General features: G+C 33.0%; 6 protein-coding genes across 6 annotated transcripts in view; 2 read left to right on the forward strand and 4 right to left on the reverse strand.

The window, feature by feature from the left end:
- Window positions 1–1,096, reverse strand: part of LOC127739576 (non-legume hemoglobin) — a 1,721-nt gene extending 625 nt beyond the window's left edge. The window contains exons 1-3 of the mRNA XM_016097091.3: window positions 939–1,096; window positions 286–400; window positions 21–137 (exon numbers count right to left, since the gene is read on the reverse strand). Of these exons, the coding sequence (XP_015952577.1) occupies window positions 21–137; window positions 286–400; window positions 939–1,033 (327 nt within the window). The 5' untranslated portion in view covers window positions 1,034–1,096. The remainder of the gene's footprint in view (window positions 1–20; window positions 138–285; window positions 401–938) is intronic.
- A 5,845-nt stretch (window positions 1,097–6,941) lies between these two features.
- LOC107476714 (non-symbiotic hemoglobin 1) lies at window positions 6,942–8,069 on the reverse strand. Its single transcript, XM_016096579.3, has 4 exons — window positions 7,886–8,069; window positions 7,552–7,666; window positions 7,323–7,439; window positions 6,942–7,235 (listed from the first exon to the last, which is right to left on the reverse strand). The coding sequence occupies exons 1-4, from the start codon at window positions 7,996–7,998 to the stop codon at window positions 7,098–7,100; spliced, it is 483 nt and encodes a 160-aa protein (XP_015952065.1). The 5' UTR covers window positions 7,999–8,069; the 3' UTR covers window positions 6,942–7,097.
- Window positions 8,070–9,194: 1,125 nt separating this feature from the next.
- Window positions 9,195–11,163, reverse strand: LOC107476713 (plastid division protein PDV2). Its single transcript, XM_016096578.3, has 2 exons — window positions 10,728–11,163; window positions 9,195–10,183 (listed from the first exon to the last, which is right to left on the reverse strand). The coding sequence occupies exons 1-2, from the start codon at window positions 10,959–10,961 to the stop codon at window positions 9,500–9,502; spliced, it is 918 nt and encodes a 305-aa protein (XP_015952064.1). The 5' UTR covers window positions 10,962–11,163; the 3' UTR covers window positions 9,195–9,499.
- Window positions 11,164–11,485: 322 nt separating this feature from the next.
- Window positions 11,486–13,681, forward strand: LOC107477132 (putative pentatricopeptide repeat-containing protein At3g18840). Its single transcript, XM_016097090.3, has one exon. It carries the CDS (start codon window positions 11,534–11,536, stop codon window positions 13,526–13,528), a length of 1,995 nt encoding a protein of 664 aa, XP_015952576.1. The 5' UTR covers window positions 11,486–11,533; the 3' UTR covers window positions 13,529–13,681.
- A 504-nt stretch (window positions 13,682–14,185) lies between these two features.
- On the reverse strand, window positions 14,186–19,579 carry LOC107476711 (uncharacterized). Its single transcript, XM_016096574.3, has 11 exons — window positions 19,051–19,579; window positions 17,267–17,342; window positions 17,091–17,174; window positions 16,891–17,004; window positions 16,388–16,810; window positions 15,893–16,299; window positions 15,646–15,745; window positions 15,494–15,553; window positions 15,329–15,415; window positions 15,059–15,187; window positions 14,186–14,848 (listed from the first exon to the last, which is right to left on the reverse strand). The coding sequence occupies exons 1-11, from the start codon at window positions 19,179–19,181 to the stop codon at window positions 14,549–14,551; spliced, it is 1,911 nt and encodes a 636-aa protein (XP_015952060.1). The 5' UTR covers window positions 19,182–19,579; the 3' UTR covers window positions 14,186–14,548.
- LOC107476712 (uncharacterized) lies at window positions 18,016–18,989 on the forward strand. The gene has a single exon (XM_016096577.3). The coding sequence runs from the start codon at window positions 18,084–18,086 to the stop codon at window positions 18,597–18,599; it is 516 nt and encodes a 171-aa protein (XP_015952063.3). The 5' UTR covers window positions 18,016–18,083; the 3' UTR covers window positions 18,600–18,989.
- Window positions 19,580–22,034: the final 2,455 nt, after the last annotated feature.

A 22,034-nucleotide genomic window follows, 5' to 3' on the forward strand; every position in this document is an offset into this window, starting at 1 on the left:
CATTGAAATTGAATGTATACCGCAAAGTGTGCATGTGTGACACCCAATTTTAAATGAACAGCTCCCAAATGTTTTAAGTTTGATTCTCCCACATTGACTTTTCCAGTCTTTCGCAGTTGAATAGCTGTTTCAGCAATCTGTAATATATACATCATAAAGTTTAAAAATATATATTATAATTTGTGAGAGGCTTGTGAATTATGAACATAATCATATATATAGTTTAATTTATCAAAATTTTATATATTATAATGATTTATCCAAATTAAGTTAAAGTATATATACCATGACAAATACAACAGTAGCATGTGTCTTGAGCTTGGGGTTTTGGTCCAAAGGAACACTTGAATCTTTCAAATATGAGAACAATGCCGTTGCTTCTGGTGCAGCACTGAATATTCTACGTAGTTTGATGCAAATATGGAATCGTGATTTCAGATTAGTTGTTGGGGAAAAAAGAACATTATGATGTAGCAATATAAGCAAGCTCAAGAAAATTAAATAAGAAAAGAAAGTAAATTCTTAAAGTATCTAATGTATTAGTGAATACATAACTTTTAAACATTATTTTTTCTATTTTTGGTTGTTTAAGATAGCATTTATTCACTGAGATTTCCTATTGTGTTTGATGATTAGAGATTGAAAATAAAATATCAATTTCGGGATACCAAAATTTTAGTCTTTTCATTACTTTCACAAAGTAAGAATATTAAGATTTTTGAAAAATAATACTGAGATATAACTCAATCCAATATATTTTATACCAAATAGAATATAAATTATAGATATTTAATTTAATTTCAGTCTCTCAATTTCAGTTTTTTAATTTCAATCTTCCTTCCAAATGCAGTTTAATTTTTTTTTTAAAAAACTTGTTAGCAGAATCTTAAGAAAACTACTGAAAACATGTAGGAATTAAATGGCTTAATTATAATTACTTCAAGAAAAATTTGAGGCCGTGGTCTGTGGAATTGTTCTTGAGCATATCCCATGAGTTGACAATGAGGGATTCTTGCTGTGCAGTGAGTGCCATGATTGCTAAGTTCTAAGGAGATGAAATGTGAGAAATAATTAACTGAAGTGGATGAGAAACCCTAAGCATGGTGTAGAAAAGCTAAAGTATTTATAGAACCCTTCTTGCATGCAAATCAAGCTTTAATTTGGTTATCTATGATTTCTTTTTACATTTTGTTTTAATTATTAATGTTGCTATCAACGGAACATACCAGGTGCCTAAATTAGAAACAAGGTGCTGCATTTTATTTATTATAATAAGACACAATAAAATTATTGACACGTTATTTTTATTTATTTATTTTCTTTCTCTAAAATGTAACCTTTCCTTTCTTAATTAAATGCACAGCCTTCATGTTCATAATTACTTCTTTTTGTAGATTTTATTAGTTATTTTTGCTTTATATGAAGTCAATGAGTGTTATAAGAAGGTATACTTTTTTTTTAGTTCGATAATTCTATTCATGAAATGAAAGAAATATATATAGGTGTTTATATATGGGATAAATAAAAAAATAGGTGATTTCGATCTCAATACTCTACTATAGAGGTAATATTATATAATAATCTAATAAGAAAAATAAAAAAAAGTAAAGTGCTCATCAATTAAGAATTGGAGATTTGTTGAAGTTTCTTTTGCAGTTTCAAAATCGATGACATTATCTCTTCTATACTAGTTGATACATTATTAAAGATAAATTTGTTCCTAGCATTCCATAAGGACCAACTCAAAATTACCATAATCATCTTTTGAGAGAAACTATTGGGTTGGGTACGCAAGACCCACATTCTCAAGTTTCACTCAACATAGAAATCGGAGTCTTCGATACCCTTTCTAACAGTCAGTAAGTCCATCTTTGATCAAATTTCCTTTGATTTCTCACAATGGAAGATGCAATGATTGATTGTTTCTAGAAATTGTAAGTATATTCGGCAAGTGGGTTGAATCAATGAGATGTGATGATGAAGCTTTTGTAGAACTGGAAGCTTTTTATGGAAGTCCCTCCAGAGAAAAATCTTAGTCTTCGCTGGAATTTTCAGCTTCCACGGTTCTCGTCACAAATTTCGTTGTTTCACAATCTCTGGGTAAAATTCAATGGGAGGATGCGAGAACCCATAAGTTACACGATACCCAGTACTTACTTCATACAAATCACTTTTATTAAGGGCCCAATAAATTTTATCTTCTCCACCCCCTAATTGTTGTTGCTAGCACATGCTACCCTCAGAAAAAATACTTCTAATTAGAGGTTGATTCCACAGACCATTAGAAAGTATTAAGTCTTTGACCGTCAATAGTGGTTGATTTTGCAGATTGAAAGTTTTAGATGGAGGGACAACACAAAGATGTGAAGGAGCATGCCAAAGATCGCTGTAGATTCGTATATTGGACCCATCACTAACTCGTCAAACCAACCCCTTTTCAACAACCTTACGCCCTTCCAATATGCTACACCACCCCCACGAAGGTACTGCTCTGATCTCTGCATTCATTATAGATCTGTATCGAAAATATTTACCTTTGAGGAATCTAGATAGGAGTGATTGTGGTTGAGAGACAACTTTTCAACATTGTTTTGCTAACAGCACCAAATTCTGAACCCCTAGGTCCTTAAAACTTAGTCTATCTTTCAATTTCGGTCTTGTCAGAGTATCCCAACTAACCCGTGCCATTTTTTGCTCTATATCTTTTTGATTCCACTAAAATTGGGAGAGTATATTGTGAATCTCTCTAATTAAAGTGACAGAAAGATGGAAACATGATAATGAATAAATTGGGATAGCCTCTCCAACAGCTTTGATTAGAACATGTCTATCTACAGAGGAGAGAAGTTTCCTTTTTCACCTTTGAACTCGATTCCTCACCTTGTCCTTGATTTCTCCGAAGGTGGCCTTTTTTAATTTTTGGACTATAGATGGAAGACCCAAATATTTATCCTGTGCACCAATACGAGCAATTTCAATTTGTGAGCCAGTAGTAATTGAGCAGTAGGAGGAGTATTATTACTAAAGAATAGAGTGATTTATGCAAATTAACTTTTTGGCCACTGAACCCCTCATATGACTAAAGAAGACTTCTAATATGTTCACAACTGTTTTCTGACGCTTTGTAAAAAAAGATTGAGTCATCTGCAAACAATAAATTATTAACAGTAGGACATCTTCAATTGATATGAATACCTTCAATGAGACCGTTTTGCTCTGTCTTATTTAGCAAAAAGGATAATCCTTCTGCACAGAAAAGAAAAAGATAGGGAGGTAGAGGATCTCCTTGACGGATATCTCTATTTGGTTTAAAAAACCAAAAGGTTGTCCTTCAACAACGACATAATAAGAAACTATAGTCACCACTTCCTATATCCAACCAATCCACCTAGATTCAAATCTCAGTTTCTCCAAAATAAACCAAAGAAAATGCCACTCAACACGATCATAGACTTTGCTCATATCCAATTTAACAACCCTTTCGGTCGATATGCATGCCCCTCTTCTTTGTCTTTAGATAGTGCATACATTCATGAGCAACTAGAACATTATCTAAAACCAATCTACCCTTAATAAAGGCACTCTGATTAGGGCTGATCAGCGAAGTCATTAATTTCTGTAGCCGATGGACTAATACTTTAGAAATAATCTTATATACAACTGAAAAAAGGCTGATGAGTCTAACCTGTGTCATATCCTTTGCATAAAGAATTTTGGGAATGAGACAGATTTGTGTATAGTTGAAGTTCTTGAATAGTCTATCACTAACAAAAAAAACTGTGAACAGCCTTAAAAACATCTTCTCCTACTAAACTACAATAGAATTGAAAGAATTTAGCTGTAAATTTATCATCATCAAGGGTGCTCTAGGGTGAATACTAAAGACCGCACGTTTTACCTCATCAAAATTGACCGATCTAGTTAAATTTCTGCTCATGGTTGCTGAAACTTTGATTTCAAAATCTTCGAATGCATGTGTCGAATTAGCTTGGTCAATCGATTTAAAGATATCCTTGAAGTATCTTTTAGCTACTTGTGCAATTTTCTCACTGGTGGTAGCATACGTACCATCATTCTTTTCTAGTTTTTAATAAATTTTATTTTTCCGGATTTTGGATTGGAATGATTAGTGAAAAAACTTGTATTTTTTTTCCCTTCTTTTAGCCACTTTACACAAGATTTCTCCTTCTAGTACCTTTTCTTCCTAAAGTAAACACTCTCAAGTTTATGACTTCAATTTATTCTTCCCTTGTAATACCCTCCTCTCTGAAAAATTCAAACTGAGATGTGTGTTCTTCTGTTGCTGTCATTGAACAATACGATGCCGACAATGCTTTATTTTTGAGCTAAAACAAACATTGCTTAGTCATATCCACCCATTCCTTCCAAATTTCAGTCATAATTACTCGAATTTCTACTAAATCACACCACACCTATCGTGAAACTTAAATTTTTGTTCAGATTTTTTCATGGCCAGATTTGTATCAAGAAGGATAGGCGCATGATCTGAACCATTTTCTGCAAGCCAAGACTGCGAGGCTGACGAAAAATAATCCATTTACTCACTGTTTGCAAGTGCATAGTCAAGCCGTTTGATTTGGTCCTGCTCTCGTCGCCTATTAGTCCATGTGAACCTTCTTCCAATCATATCCAAATCCTTTAATTAATAAAATTCACAAATTCATAAATAGATAAAGTTGATTTTAACCCTCTCCTTCTCATCGAAGCTCACTATAGCATTAAAACCACCCATAATGACAACCTTTTCAAGAAAAGGTTGTATAAAATAAGAAAATTATGTATTGGGTATAGTGAATCACATAAGCTATTTAGATGTACTCCAACTATAAAAAATTCTTTTTCAGCAAAAATCTCAACTGCTGTACCATTCTTCTATTGCTAAAGCCAATTTACTAGTGCAAAACAGAAAACTAATTAGATTTGCTTAGTTTTAGAAAGAAAAACAGCGAACTGAAAAGAAACGAACGATACTTCACACACGAGTGCTGAGTTCTTGATGCTTCAGTTTCAAAGCCATTGCCACAGCACTGGCAAATGTGCTGAAAACGTGTGATGTATTTGCGTGGTGTCTTGATCCAAAGCATCTTTCGTCGTGAATTTTACATTTAGACTGTAAGCACGTTCATGAGCATCAGACATTGATTTTCAAAATTGTGGGAGAATCAATCAGAAAATACAAGAGAGAATGTATTTTAAATGGCTTTGAAATGGGATAAGAATTCTGTTTTAAACAAAATCCTAACAAAACAATTTAAAAGAGTACGTACTCATTGTACTCCATTCTATATAGTACTGTTGTTAATTATAAGAAGGTATACTTAGTTTCTATTTAATTGATATATTGTGAAAAAATAAATACTATTACATTTCTTAATTAAAGAATAAAAATGAAACATTAAAAAATTGTAATAATATTCAATAAATATATTCAATATTCTACTGTTGCATATTTAAAAGACTAAAGAATTTATTATTTAATAGGCATACAATATTAGAATTTTTTTATCAATAACCCATTATATATGTGTCACTTTGATTTCAATGTGTACATTTAATACTAAAAATCTATTCTTTATCATTTGTTTAAAAGATAAAAAATTTTTATAATTTAAAAATTTTTAATTAATTCTCAACCATTTAAATAATTAACTTAGCAGTCTTTATTATTCTAAATGAATCCTTGATATATTAATAAATTACTATTTATATTGTCGTTTAAATAAGTTATTTTAATGATGGAGAACTAATAAATTAAAAATAGTTAGAAATGAGAAAGAGTATTTACTTAAAAAATATATTTTTGAAAACAAGGGTGGACATGTGGCTAGCAATTGGTTTGAGAACTTGTCCATTTACTTTAATTTTATTCTTTATAATTTATATCTTTTATTTTTCAGTTAGTTTATTATTATCTCATCACTTTTCCCAACTCCTATTGATTTAGAAAAGGCAATAGCCCAGGAGAACAAATTAAAATATCTATAATTAAGCAACCAATAAGCATTTATCAACTCCATGCAAGCACCTTAATTTGTTTGAGGTTAAAAAAAAAAAGTTATATGGTCAAGTTTTTATTCTAACATGCCAAAGGAAATACAATTATGCATAGTTATTAAATAACCACGCGCAAATTTAAATTAACACAATTTTTTTGGTAAATCTCTTTAAACACACCCAAACGAGTTATTAAGATGCAATTATCAAATAATTAGCTAAAGCTGTTTAAACAGTTTCGATAATGCCAATAATAGTTAATAAAGATAACAATTTTATAAATACAATAAGATTTAATAAAAAGAGGTATGTCATTTATTCTGAATATTATTTTTACTATTTTACTTATTTTTTAATTTAAGTGTTGGAGTATTTTTACAGGTGTTTATTATGCATAATTCATTCACTCCAAAAACAAATGAGTTCAAGCGTTAAGCAAGACGAATTATATCTTAGAACCGGCTGTCTATGTAATAGCAATAATAATAATAATAATCTCCTCGCTAGCTAGAACCACATGAAAGAATTAGACCAATAATATTGATAAGTTGGATATATGAAGGGAATAAAATACATATTTAAGGTTTATCCAATTATCTCCATATTAAAGTTATTGAGATCGGAGAAAATAAAATAAAATAAAACTCAGCTTCCTCGAGTGAGACAATATAATGTGTTTCCAATTTATAATTTATAATCTAGCAATAGAAGATAACAATTTTCATTATAAAAATGCTCTGTATTGGTGGTGCACGTGGAATCATCATATCATATCAGTCAAATTATTTATTAAATCTATAAATATTAAATTATATATTTTTTATGTATAAAATTCTTATAAATATAAATATAAATTGTTGGCTAAATACTAAATAAAAATAATTTATAAATATGGATATAAATTATTTATTGTTGTTCATGTAACATTATTCAAATAATATTATTTATTAAATCCGTAAGTATCAACCCGCAACAATATAAAGTACAATTTAACACACCAAAGCACTCAATGCTTTAATGTACAAAGAGGGCACTATGATTTCATTTTTATTCAATTAAAGCTAAGGGAATTGATTAATTAATTAAGCAGAGGGTTTCATCTCAGATTTGATGGCACCAACAAGCTGATCATAAGCTTCACTCCATGCTTCCTTCATGGCTGGTGACCACATTTCAGGCACTGCTTCTTTTATTGTTTCCAACAGTGCAAACTTTGTCACCTTTTCAAACAAAAAATGCATATAACAGAGTCTTAGTAAATATGAGATGAGCAATGATGTTATTACATTCAAAGTTATGTTATTTACCTCAAAATGTGCATCTACAACACCAACTCTGAAATGGGTAGCACCCATTTTTTTCAAGTTTGATTCTCTCACGGTCACTTTTCCAGCCTTTCGAAGTTGAACTGCTGATTCACATGTCTGCAATAACACAAAACATTAGAAGATGTAGTGACCTATTGGACATTATTTGTTCTTGGATTCAAATGGTGACAAAAGTCAAAGGAGGGAGCTTGCAAATTAAACTTATTACCATAACAAATACAGTCACGGCATGTGTCTTGAGCTTGGGATTCTGCTCCAAAGGAACTTTTGAGTCTTTCAAGAATGAAAACAGTTTCTGAGCTGATGGAGAAATCTCAAATATCCTACAAAAAGTTTGGTCAATTCATTAATAAATTTAACTTTAATATACTGTCAAGTGTTTTTCTCTATTAACTATGTAAATGGTCATAAAAAAGAATGACTATAATTGAATAACATTGTAAAATATTTTACCGTGTATCAAAATTAAACTTATAGTTGAGTAATACATGTTGTAAATAATAAGAATTTGAAGAGGCTGAAGGAGTTATCAAATGACTTACTTAAGGAAAAACTTGAAACCAAGTTCAGCAGAATTCTTCTTCATAGCATTCCATGACTTGACCACAAGAGCTTCTTGCTCTTCAGTGAATGCTGTTGCCTCCAGGGTGCTCATTCTCTAGTAGTTAAGAGTTTTGTGAAAGGTTATGGAAGTGATTGAGGGGAACCTTTGATGTTGAAGCTTGTTGGTTTGGTAAAGTTTATATATAGTGTAACTTGGAGAAGAAGTTGGCTCTTCATTGCAATGGGGAGCCATTCCAGTATAGTTGGGTTAATTGGCATGCTTTGTTGGTCAGATATGATTGTTCAGTTAATTCTTTTGTTGTTCTTATCTGATAAAGAAAAGTACTAAAGTAGCATTACTAGGGGCACAGAAAACTAGGTGCTGTAGTTGTTATTGTTATAGTGTATGCAGCCCCAACTTACAAGAGAAACAAGACATGGTTTTGAATGAACCATTGTATTGTGCCCATTTGCAATCAAAACTTTGGAAATTTGTACTTCTCTTCTTGCGTAAGCAATGACCCATGAAACTGGTCAAATTTGATTGCATGTTAGTTGTTTTTTATTGAATTTTCAATTAAAATATATGATTTCATGTGACAAGTTGACCTAGTCTTATAAGGCTTAAATTTTACTGATGATTAAGGTGAGTGAGTCAGTATTTATTTTCTTACTGAGAAATGGAAACCAATATCAATCATTTGCATACAAAAAGGTTAGATGTGATCATAGATGAGATATATACATAATTTTATTTTAAAAAATTCACTCCAAATGCAAATAAAGCTAAGGAGGCAGAAAGAACAAAAGTTAGAGTGAAGGGGTGTCCCAGCAAAGCAGGAAAAGAGAGTAGAAAACACATGACAGCTGTAGAGGATCAATGAAGTTGGTACTTGGTAGATATTACTTTATGGTGAGTTCTACGGTGCCTTTGTTATGGTGCCTAAATTGTCTAACTTCCCTTTTAAAGTAAAAAATAAAATATTTAAAATAAAAAATAAATCATATAAAATTTATTAAATATAATTTATTTACCTCTTTTAGTAACTTAGGTACAAAGTGATAGACACTATAGCATTCACCTTACCCACTTGAGCCACTAAACATCTTTGATGAACTAATTTATGCTAGCATTTCAGAAATACAACTTCTGTGTCCACAACATTCTTCAATTAAGTCCCTAACTCGGTCATAACTTTTAATATAAAGGGGACTAGAGCAAGCATTTTTCCTGGCCAAGAGTCATCTCTCACAAGTCAAACTAAGATGGAAGACAGAACTATCTCAATTCTAACCAGCTGTGATCACTTAGGAATTTGTGTTCTATCGGTTTTGTCAATTGTAAGCAAAATGTGTCATGTATGCAACTGAAGCATCACTACTGATGAGCTCAACACCATCAAACAATTGAGATAAACAAAAATTTCTCACAACCAAAAGAAAAGAAAGAAAGAAAGAGCCAACTTTGATTAACTTCATTTACCTAAATTCAACTACCATAAACCATGACATCACTAGCCAACTTTGATTAACTTCATAATTTTTTTTTTATTTTGATGAAGTTGCATATCCACAAGAAACAGAAACAAAAGACAGAGGGACAAGTGATGTGGTTAACCACATCCATAGTTTATATCAGGTGTTGAAGCAACAGCCGAAAATGGAATTTCCACTCTCTCTTTCACAAGACATCGAGCTTCCCCATTTTCCGTCACCAAAATTCTACCAGGCGGACACTGAGTAATTGATCTATGCTTCACATTCTGGGCAGCAGATCTTTCATTCTCATCTTCTGTTCTTTGACGCCGGTCTTGTACATTGAATCGGACGCCTAACTTCCCCAGATTAGGCCCAAAGCCAGACACACTTAATATTGATACCACTCCAGCAACTGTAAGCATTGTTTTGGCTGCAGAAGTTATGAAATATCCCAACCCTTTTCTTAAACTTTTATCTTCATTTGCAGCACGATTTTGCTCCTTATCACCTAGGCTGTTTTTTGCCTCAATCATTGGATCGAGTGTGATTAATCCATTGCGACCGGACTTATTCACAGAAGGGATTTGCGACAGATACTCCTTGTCCAGAGACATGGAATATGGGGGGCGGCTTGGATACGGAGGGAGTAGCAGATCATTATTGGTTTCGACAGTTTCGCTAGCAAAAATGGAAGCTTCATGTATCACATCCAATTCCTTACCCTTGTACTCCTTCAGCTTATCGATTAACACCTTACGACTGCTCTCAATGTCAGCCAAGGCAGTTTCTCTTTCATATCGCTGCTGTTGTTGTAGAACCTGGAAATTGAACACAAAAATTAAGATTCCCAAACATTTTATCAACCATACATAGAACACTTTTCCCAGAGAATAGGACAACCAACAAAATCTTACATAAACATAACCACCAAGACTAAAGCAATATCAAGATTATAAGTCAAACATACCAATAAGCTTCAACAATAATCTACATAGCACCTTATGAAAAAACTTCCAAACTAGAGTGTAAACCTAGAATAATAAACTTGAATCTTGAAACTCAATTTCTAAACTCGATTAGGGTACCTAAACTGGTAAACTTGTATAACTGGTATAGCTACCTTTATTCTTACAAACTGTAGTTAGCAGCATTGTAACAAATTCAAAATCTCAAACTTCCTCAGACAATTAAAAAGAATAACAAAAAAGGAAACTTTATCCAAAGAAAGAAACAAAGATAACCCATGTTTCTAATAAATGAACCATGACTCCCTTACAACTAGTAACCACAACTGAAAAACCCCAAATCAGAAACCCTATTGAAAAATATTCGATTTTTAACAGAAGAGTTTTGTGGGGTAACCTGCAAGGAAGCAAGCTGGGTCTCCAAGGTTTCGAGAGCATCGCAAATTTTGAGAAGCCTATCAGTAGCTTCGTCATCATCGTCGTCGGCGGCGGAAGGTGACGGGCCATTGAGAGTGGGAGGCGCGTGGTTAGATGTGGTGGCGGTGGCGGTGGCGGTGTGGATGCAATTGCTAATCTTCAATCTGAGTTCTGTAGCTCTGGCAAACACTAACCCTATTCCCTCTTCTTCCATTTCTATTTTCTCTCTCTCTCTCTTTCTTTGAGTTGTGGCTGTGACAGTGTGACCTAAGTTTCAATCAAAGGGGAGAAAAAAGAAAAGTGCCAAAAATACTCTCTTTCCTCTGTTCTTGTGTCGCTGTCTGAGTGGCAAGATTGTGAATTGTGAAGATCACACTCTTCACTCGCCCAATTTGCCTTGGCTTCATAACAGTCATACAATTTGGAAACAGAATCCAACTTTTCCCTTTTCTCAAAATTCTCCCAAAGACAAAATATTAATTCCAATATCTTTCTTTTTTACCAAGAGGTAATATTTATGAAAGTAATTGTTGAATTTTTGCCCCAAAAAATTAGCTTTACAGTAAATAATATTTGTAGGCATTGGAAAGATTCATGGTAAAATTTAAGTATTTCCATTAATAAATAATAACAACAATAATAATTAATTAATACAAGGAATAGTGCATTAAATGATGATATATGAAGGTTAGAAGGATGGGAAAGCTTATGGTGAAATTTTATCAAGGAAAAGTTAGTCATAAGCAAAAACCAAAGGTGTGAAATTCCAATGCAGATTGTTGGGCAATGAGGCATTTGAGAGTGAGAGATGCTCTGGTGTACCATGATCATGTCCTTGCTATAAAATCTGGTTTGGCATCAAGCATTTTTACTTGTAATCAACTCATTCACAGGTACTCGAACCATGGCTTTGTTCAAGAGGCACAGAAAGTGTTCGATGGAATGCATCAACGAAATGAATTCTCTTGGAATGCCATTATTATGGCCTACATAAAAGCACACAATTTGCCTCGAGCACGATCACTTTTCGATTCTGCCTCCCACAAGGACTTGGTTGCTTACAATTCCATGTTGTCGGCTTATGTCGGCGCTGATGGTTATGAAACCGAGGCACTTGATTTCTTTGCTGCAATGCAATCTGCGCGCGACACGGTTGGGATTGATGAGATCACTTTGACAACCATGCTTAACTTGACTGCCAAGCTAGGCATGGGGTACCATGGGAAGCAAATACATTCATACATGGTGAAAACTGCAAATGATTCAAGCAAGTTTGCAACAAGCTCTCTTATTGACATGTACTCTAAATGTGGTTCTTTTCACGAAGCATGCAACGTGTTTAGTGGTTGTGATGGGATGGTGGATTTGGTTTCAAAGAATGCAATGATTGCAGCTTGTTGTAGGGAACGAGAGATGGACATGGCTTTGAATTTGTTTTGGAAAAATCATGAATTAAATAACATTGTATCCTGGAATACGTTGCTTGTAGGATATGCTCAGAATGGCTATATGGAGAAGGCACTTGCCTTGTTTGCCGAGATGATTGAAAATGGTATCGGCTGCGATGAACACACTTTGGCTAGTGTTTTGAGTACCTGCTCTGGTTTAAAGTGCTTGAAATTAGGCAACTGTGTTCATGCTTGGGTGTTGAGAAATGGTTGCATTTCAAATCAATTTATTAGCAGTGGCATTGTTGATCTCTACTGTAGGTGTGGGAATATTAGATGTGCGGAGTTAGTCCATGCAGGAATTGGGATTGAGAATCCATTTGCAGTTTCTTCATTGATTACATGCTACTCATCTCAAGGTAACATGATAGAAGCTCAAAGGCTCTTCAATTCACTTACAGAAAGAAGTTATGTTGCCTGGACAGCTTTATTTTCAGGTTATGTCAAATCACAACAATGCGAGGCAGTCTTCAAACTCTTCAGAGAGTATATATCTACAAAAGCTCTAGTTCCTCAAGCGATGATCATTATTCGCGTGCTTGGCGCATGTACAATGCAAGCAGCCCTTAGTTTGGGAAGGCAGATTCATGCTTACATCTTGAGAATGAAATTCCTCATGGATGAGAAATTGCTGGGTGCTTTGGTTGATATGTACTCAAAATGTGGGAATATTATGCATGCTGAGAAAATCTTTAGACTAGTTAACAATAGCAACAGAGATGCAATCTCGTATAATATTATGATAGCTGGTTATGCTCACCATGGGCTTGAAAATAAAGCTATTCAGCTTTTTGAGGAGATGTCGAAGAAAAGTGTCAAGCCTGATGCAATTACTTTTGTTGCACTCCTTTCGGCTTGTCGGCATCGGGGATTAGTAGAACTAGGAGAAAATATTTTCATTTCCATGGAAGAAGAGTACAATGTAGTGCCTGATAATTACCACTATGCATGTATTGTTGATATGTATGGAAGGGCTAATCAACTAGAAAAGGCAGTAGAATTTATTAGGAAGATCCCTATACAGATAGATGCTACAATCTGGGGTGCATTTCTTAATGTTTGTCAAATGAGCAACAATACAGACCTTGTCAAACAGGCAGAAGAGAAACTGTTAAAGATTGATGTCGATAATGGGTCTCGGTATGTGCAATTGGCCAATCTTTATGCTGCCAAAGGGAAATGGGATGAGAAGGGAAGAATAAGAGAGAAAATGAGAGAAAAAGAGGCTAAGAAGGTTGCTGGTTGCAGTTGGATATATGTGGCAGATGGTATTCATGTATTCACTTCTGGTGATGCATCTCATACAAAAGGAGATGCAATATATGCAACTTGATTGTGCTTGAATGTAAATTTGTATTTACCATTCACAGAACTAGTAGCTAAAATATTATTTTGGAAGTCTATTTTCCAACAGAAGATTTGTCAAACTCGGTAATATTGTAGAGGGCATAATTTTCCATTTTGTGATCATATGATCACATTTCAATGCGGCACGGTTGGAGAAACCATTGCATAAATGAATTTATTATACAGTCTTTACACGTATATGCATCTCAATTCATTGCCAATATCATCTTTACTGCATATTGTCCAAGGTATTTTAAGAAAAATCATTTTATTCTGTGACAGGAAATCTTTGCAACTATGTAAACAGCAACATAGAATCATATGTTAGCAAAATGATTTAAAGTTTGACCGTCAAAGGAGCATGCAAACTTTTATGGAGACAGATATGTCAGAGTTTATTACTTTTGGATTGGAGCTTTTGTACACTTAGCTTTTGTCAAGGCAATTATTCATGACAAAAAGGTGGTGCCCAACAGCTCATATTTGATTACTTAAGGATCAGGAAGATGGATTAATGCTTAGTGCTTATGAAATTTTGTGATTTTGTTATTTGTATCATAGTAAGATCATAGAAATTTTAGGAGTAAATGAAATTATTTTTCAACAATTCTCCATACCTTCTTATGCTACTTGACCCAAAAGCTACAAAATTTTGCATTAGTATTTCTGGATGGCAATACAGATTTCTACTGAGTAGACATTCAAAAGAAAAAAACTGAATTTGCGATTGATCCTGCAGCCATAGCAGATGTTGAGGTAAAGAATATACATCCATAAATTTGGAGAAAAAAAAGGTCAATTCAACAATAGTATAATAGTCCAGGCTTCCATAGTTTTCAGATTGTAGCTTGCTATCCAATGTAAGATCATTCTCTGCTACAATCCCTTCCCTTGAAGTGTTGCCATTTAACTCAATATCCTCATAGACCCAAAGGCAAATTATTATTCACCAATTATGCAGAGTGGCAGACACATTTCCTTCTTGCACATTACACCTGTGAGATTACTAACCTAGTTCCTTTGACAACAGATAATGGAAAGTGAAGTTATGAGGGGCTAATTCAATGCCTTTCCAGCTTGTTCTAGACTGAAACTCCCTAATGCTTTTCCTCTGAGAATCAGGTAAATAAGGCTTAACCATCTCCATCAAATCAAATGCTCCCAGACCTGAACTCTTTGCAAAAGACTCGACTATTTTCGGGACTACTATTTTCTGTTCCTTGGTTATGCTGGTAGTGGACAGAATGTATTCTTCTTTTGCAGATTCTAGCTCCTCAAGGACTCTCTTCGGTGTGTACACATGTAGCTGCCAAAATAACAACCAAGCCCAGATGAGATTCTAAGATGTCTTGTAGCTACATAAATGCAAGAATATGTTTTAAAATATACCCATGACAATGGTACTAATTATGTTTTCTTGAGTTATCATGTGAAGTGGGAAATAAGACCAAACATCAAGGTTTATGTTTATACTAGTTAAACAACTGCAACTAATACAGAAAGATCAGAAGTATACCGCAGGATCAGAATGGCTTCCCGAGCAAAGCGCAAATATTAACAAAGGTTCTGGACGACGTATGGCGAATCCTTTTCTTGCATCTCTAACCTTGGATTTTGTCTTTGATGGAAACCACAGCCGCAGCCACTGTTTAAAGAAAAAATAAAGTTAATTTCTGTGGTAAGATAACAATAACAGGTCTCTAGTCTCTACAAAAACTAGTTTTCTTGCTAACATGAAATAAGAATACAGGTTCCAAGTACAAGTTTCCAGAATTTTTAGATTTACTTGTCCTGGACGAGGCAATCTGCACCCTAAAATGAAGTCTTGTATCTGGTCTAAGCTTATAGTATAACCCCCAATGTTATATGCAGCCTGAAATATTCACTAGCTTATGTTAGTGAGCATTAAAACTGAGTCAAATCCTTGCAGTGTTATGAGTGAACATCATACCTTAAGTACTGTAGACATTCTTTTAACATTATTGGCTGAAACTCCATATACTAATAAGGCCTGTGGAGAACAATGAAGCATAGGGTAAGATTTGGTTTAAGGGCTCAATACCATGCACTAATTAAAGCAGATTACATATGTATAAATTTTACATGCATTGCTAATGCATTGTGCACATTAATCCAAAAGGCTAGCTTCTCTTCATGCCTCAGGTTTCTAGGATTAACTTCGTCCAGCCGAGAAACAAGTGACCTGCAAGAGATTATAATGTCAGGTTTTTTACATTTATACTAGTTTTGCTTCTTTAGCTTTCATGGTAAAGCTTTTAAGTTTTAATGCATTGTTTCTGGGTGAAAACATGAATTTGAATTAAAGGATAAGCACTATAAGATGGCTCACCTGAATCTCCGTAGCATGTATTCAATCTCTTTTAGTTTCTGATCATCTGTACATAGTTGCTGAATCCTTACCATTGAACAGTAAGGTTCACTAAATTCTTTTGATCCTTTGACATGGAAAGGGTTAGTGGAGTTCAAATTGAAGGAGGAACGCTTCTTCCACTGCGATCCCAACTTACTACTCTGGCTCTCTGAAGAAAGTTCATAACCAGATGATGAAAATGAAATAGAGGATGAAACATTTTTAAGACCAAGAGAAGATGGCTCTGAAAGTTCACAATATATGGCGGATATGCACTTAATCATCTCTTCAGAAAGCCAATTCGGCGTCTCTGGAACATTATCAACATAGAAATTCCCCAGATGCTCTCCCAGGCTGGTTGAACTGGATTTAGCACACTGAGCTTGCTGTGGAAACAAAATGTTGAAGGCACATATTATAAACAGTTGCATATGAAAATACAACTACTAGTATACTTTTATTTATCAAACTTACTTCTAGCATGGATAATGGCAGAGAATGGTAATTGTCTAGAGTTTTGCTCTTAATGTGCTCAGGAGAAGCTTCAACTAAGCATACCGATCGCTGAGATAGTTCTGAGTGACATCGATGAATGCTAGAGCCTAAAACGGTATCAGGTACCAGCTGGTTGTAATATTCCTTGACCTCACAGTTAGTTGAATTATTATTACTGGGTGAAATGTTACTATATTGCATAACTGTAGCTTCCTTTTCTGAGGTAGCACCTTCAACAGTTCCTCTTTCAATGTCAGAAGCTGTTTCCAATCTTCTTTCCTTGGTTGATAGAGTTGTAATTTGTTGATCAAATCTTCTCCTATACAAAGATAGCAAGTGTTGTTCCAAATACACAACTTCTAATTCCAATATTCCAATCTCCTTAATCAGTTCTTTGGCAGCCTATAAGATAAATACAATTCATAGTCAGAAACAAGACCAAACAAATTTCAATCCATTTAGAGAGTTAAAAAAAAATGTACCTTAGGTATTGAATTTTCTAATGTAGCATCCTGTGAATAAGGTAGGTAACATGCTTTCTCTAATGCACGCCTTATCACAAATTGTTGCTGCAATCGTTTTTGAAGCTGCAGAATCTTCAGAAATGCACAAAAAGATAATGAATATATACATAGAAAAAAGACACATCATTCTTTGACTCAAATCTAAATAATATTTTTACCTCTTGAGTCAAAGAACTTTGAAGATCCATATTATGGTATTGCCTCTTCTTGGATTCAATGCTTTGCTTGAGTTCTCCCAGTTCCTTTTCATGATAAAAAAGAAAGAAAACTTCCATAACTGACAGTCATTATTCTAAGATGCTCATAAAGATTTAAAGAGACAAAAGAGAGATACCATTTTAGGGTGATAAGAAGGTTGAATGATGTTCTCTACTTGTTCTTCTTCCATGGCTCTATTTTTCATTGGCTCACTGCCACATGGTATCAAAAAGTCAACAAGAGCAAGTTTAGACAAAGAAACATTATTAAAATTAACACTGCTGAAGATCACTGCTGAACTAACTCAAAGTTCAAACAAGTTGTTCATTGGGCCAGGTTTGGCATGCAGATAAAAACAATAATAGAACCTTCATTTCTAAAACTAACTGCTGATTATATTATATATATGTCTTAAGCCACATGACATCCAATATAAGAAACTATATACTGTCAGATTAATTTAGCATCATGTTCCTAAGAAACAGTAAGATTCTATAATTTAATTGATATCTTTTTAGTTTTTTACACTATTTTTCGTTCCACAAACTAAAGACTAATTTATTACGGATAATTTATTATTGTTGGAAACTCAAGTGCAGTCAACTTCACGTGAAGTTGATAATGATTTAATTGATTTAACTAAATTTTCATCTAACGACTCCCAACTATCAACTTCACGTGAAGTCAACTGTACTTGAATTTTTGCATTTATTATTAGTTATTTATTTATACAGACAATTGAACTAACTACTTATCCAACCAGCTTTTAAGTTATAACTTAAGAAGATATAAAAGATAAAATATCATTTTAGCCCCCTAACTTTTTTTATTTCCAAAAAAACCCTAATTTTTGGACGAATTTAAATTAAATAAAAAGAGAAAATGAAATGCACCGTTTAACCTCTAAACCCTAACTCATCTTTCCGTTTTGCAAATCCCTCTTTCTCAATTTCATGAAAGAAACCCTAACAATCCCAATTTCCATGGCAAGGTTCACATCCTTCTCATGGAGACCCTCAATCACAATCCCAATCACAGTAGCAGGCCCCCTCTTTCGTCGCCGCAAGCAATTTTTCTCTGTCAAACCTCAATTTCTTCACTCTCCGAAACCACAACGACTCCTGGTATTTGCAGCGAACAACGAGAAGAAGGAAGAGGAGAATAACGAAGCCGTGAGGGAAGTGGAAGACAAAGAAGAACAAAAACCCAGTGGTTCCAATGGAGAAGAAGAAGATGACAAGAAGAATTTCAGCAAAGAAAGAAGAACAATTTTCAGTTTGAGTTGGAATTCCCTTTTTGACCCTGACCCAGACAACGTGGTTGCGCTTGGGTTGACCGGGATTCTGACATGGGCGAGTGTTCAAGTTCTCTGGCAGCTGTTGTTCATCTCCTTCGCCATTCTTGTCGCTGCAATCAAGTACTCTTTCATTGCTGCTCTTCTTCTCTTCATTCTCATCACTCTTCTCTAAATTTACCTGCTTTAATTTGTTCTTTGATCCTATCATGTTCATATGCTACAGAGAATTAATTAATTAATTAATTAATTAATTGTGTATAGTTAATATTGATCTTGTTGTTAATGAAGAGTAGATTAATTGATCATTTCCACCATTGATATTTTACTAGGTAGGGTAGAGTAAGGTGAAATTTTTGTCTTTTAATTCTGTAATTATTATTTTTGTTTAGTAAATTCCTCCAATAATTGACCTTTCTTAACGAAACGATCATGTTAAAATTTGTTGTAATGCTAAGGACTAGAACAGTACCAATGATTCAGAAATTAATGTGCTGGAAGACAGAAAAAATGTGTCATTAGAGTAAAGGATGCAACTTACTGAAAAAAGAAAGAACAGGAAATTCTTCAATGTTAATTTTCTATTTAAAAAAAAACAAAGAAAGTTAAAAATGAAAAATAATAACCTGATGGAGCGCTTGTGAGTGGAAACTGAAACAGTTGTTGTTGTTGTGGTGTTCATGAAGCTGAATTGCTTGAAACCAGAATGGTGCCACTTTATGTTGTGATGCATGTTTTTGGTGTCAGAATTTGGCATAAAAACCAATCAATGAATGCACCAAAACAACATTAAATGCTGCAGATACAAGGGACCAGATATTGACAAAGTATCATAACAGTGACAATGTGACATTGTCAAAATGGAAGATACCTCCAAACAACATTAATTCAAAGCATAGCTTTTGCTTACAACCAGCAGAGTCATGGAATGAGACTTCTCACAAGACTACTTCTTGAAAAGCTGAAACCAACTTTGGTGCTTATAAAAAATACCATATGGGATCTTAATTATTTATATGTCAAACACAGAAATTCACTTGTCCCTTAAGAAGCAAATGGTGTCTTCAACCATAATTCTTAGAGGAAGACATTACAGGGGTATATTTGTGATGTCTGCTTTATCAATCTATGAATATATATGAAGCTCATAATATATAAGGCAAACACTCACATGAAGACAATTTTACATGAAAGTCGTTAAATAATTCAACATATTTGACTAATACTGTTATCTTGTAAAGATATACAATATACAAGATAACTTTACGAGAATAGAATAGTTACTAGTATATAAATAACATAGGAAAAATTTTAAGTGTACTGAAAACACCGATACAATATACAAGATAACTTTACGAGAATAGAATAGTTACTAGTATATAACATAGGAAAAATTTTAAGTGTACTGAAAACACCGGTGTTTCAGTTATTTTAACTGTTGATTTTTCAATTAATATATATTACATATATTTTTTAAAATTTAAATCAACGGTTAAAATAATTGGAATATCGGTGTTCCCGGTATACTTAAACTCTTCCATTGTATTATTATTATTCTCTTTGGTATTTTGACTAGTGACATGAATGCTAACCCACCCCTTTTGAAGACTTTTTTTTTTGTCAAAGTTATGCCTTTTTCATTCCAATTAAAAGAAAACATTGGGATTACAAAAGAAAGAAATGACAAGAAACAAGAAGGCTAATAAACTGAGATTGAGATACATTCATGGCTTAGATTAGATTGTGCTATCAACAACAATCATGGAAATATATCACATGCATGTTTTAAAAGGGATATACCTACTTTATTTGAAGCTTTTATGCTGGTTACTGGCTTTTTTATTAAAAGAAGCAAATCAGTAGTTTTTGGATTTCTTTTTATCTTTTGTTACAATGTTTTTGAAAGAAGAGAGAGCATTGACCATTTGATTAGTAGAAAGCGACAAAAAAGAGTGTGGTGACTAATATGATAGTTTCTTGTTGGAGAATGCATTTACATAATCATGGAGTCCCACTCGTGCAACCTGGTTTCTTCTCTTTTTATTGCCATTCAAGGATCAAACTCCCATGTAATGCCACTTCACAACTCATCATTTGCTCCATCCCTTAGATTATGGTTAATTATGGTAGAGGATCGATTTAGTAAAGTTTTGATTTAAATTTTTTAAAGTATAAATATTTTATTTTGTATTTGTATTTTTTATCTTTGAAAAATTAAGTGTTTTTGAGAAACATTTATGAAGACATTTTTCAACCTTAACTTGTCTTTTAAAGTTAAAAAATCTAATATAATTTATGTATTGATGAATACTGAAGTATAATAAGACACTTAAATAATAATAGTTATAACTTGGCAAGTTTTAATTTGACTTTATATTAAAGTATAAATAAGGCTCTTGATTGTTAATTATTTATATAAAAACAAAGTTTACCTACTAATTAGACTACTAGAACCTTTATCCTCCTACTACAATGGGAGGTGAAACCGTTGGCTTAATAACTTTACCACCTACTCTTAACCGGTTCGCATGGAAAGCTCACTACTCAGGCCAGTAAGCTAAGGCAGCAATAATTATTATTAGTTACTAATTTTGGCTAAAGATTTAAAATGATAAATAAACAAAAGAGTAATGCTTTTAAAGTGTTCTTCAAATTCGTTAACAACAAAAATACTCTCAATATTTTACAAGCATGACCAAAAGATCTTAATATTTGTATTCTTAAATCAAGTATTGCATATTCGAATTTCGTCTTGTGTATACGGTAACTCATTAGTCCAAAATAAATTTTAATAGAGCTCAAATTTGCAAATAATTAATTCTTGATTTGTTGGGTTGGAGAATATCGCAAAAAAAAAAAAACCATTTGTATTCTTAAAATTTGGTTTTTTTTTACGTTTTTTAAACTTTTTTGTTAATGACAAAACATATTTAAAAACTGAAAAAGATTTATAGATTGAACTTTTGTCCAATTTTTTACATGCTCAAACGGTTTGTCAAATACAAAAATCGTCTCTATTTATAAAAAAATACTTTTAATCATTTTTATCGCATTTTAAATGTATTTTTATCGTGTTAACAAATTTAAAAGATATTGTTATCAATTTTATAATTCAGATACATATTTAATAGTTTACTCTAAACAAAAATAAAAAGGATGTTCATAATTATAAAAATTTATGGTTTATTTTATAAGTATCTCAAGATAAATAAAAAGAATTTATTATGGTACCATCTTTTTTATATAAGAGTATTGGCACAGAGGAAAAAAATTCAGTTTTATTTTCAAATAGAAATATTCTTTCTTTCCTTTTTAAACAGGATTTTTCAATATTTTTATATTTTAATTATAAAATAATTACCTAACAACACATAATGATTTTAAATACAAAGAAAATTTATCATAATATAAGAAAATATGGTAATGTTTGCACCATATATTATATAGAATTATAGTGTTAACCTAAAGGCATGACCCCTCCACCATATGATGCTAGAAAATATATTAAGATTGGTGACAAGTTATGAAAAGGGAGACGCACTTAAAAGGAAAAAGAAAAGCATATAGCCTCAAAAGTGCTGAAAGGTTTATTTGTCAAAGTTAAGAAGCA

This window comes from Arachis duranensis, chromosome 3 (assembly GCF_000817695.3).
Source record: "Arachis duranensis cultivar V14167 chromosome 3, aradu.V14167.gnm2.J7QH, whole genome shotgun sequence".
Classification (NCBI taxonomy): Eukaryota; Viridiplantae; Streptophyta; class Magnoliopsida; order Fabales; family Fabaceae; genus Arachis; species Arachis duranensis.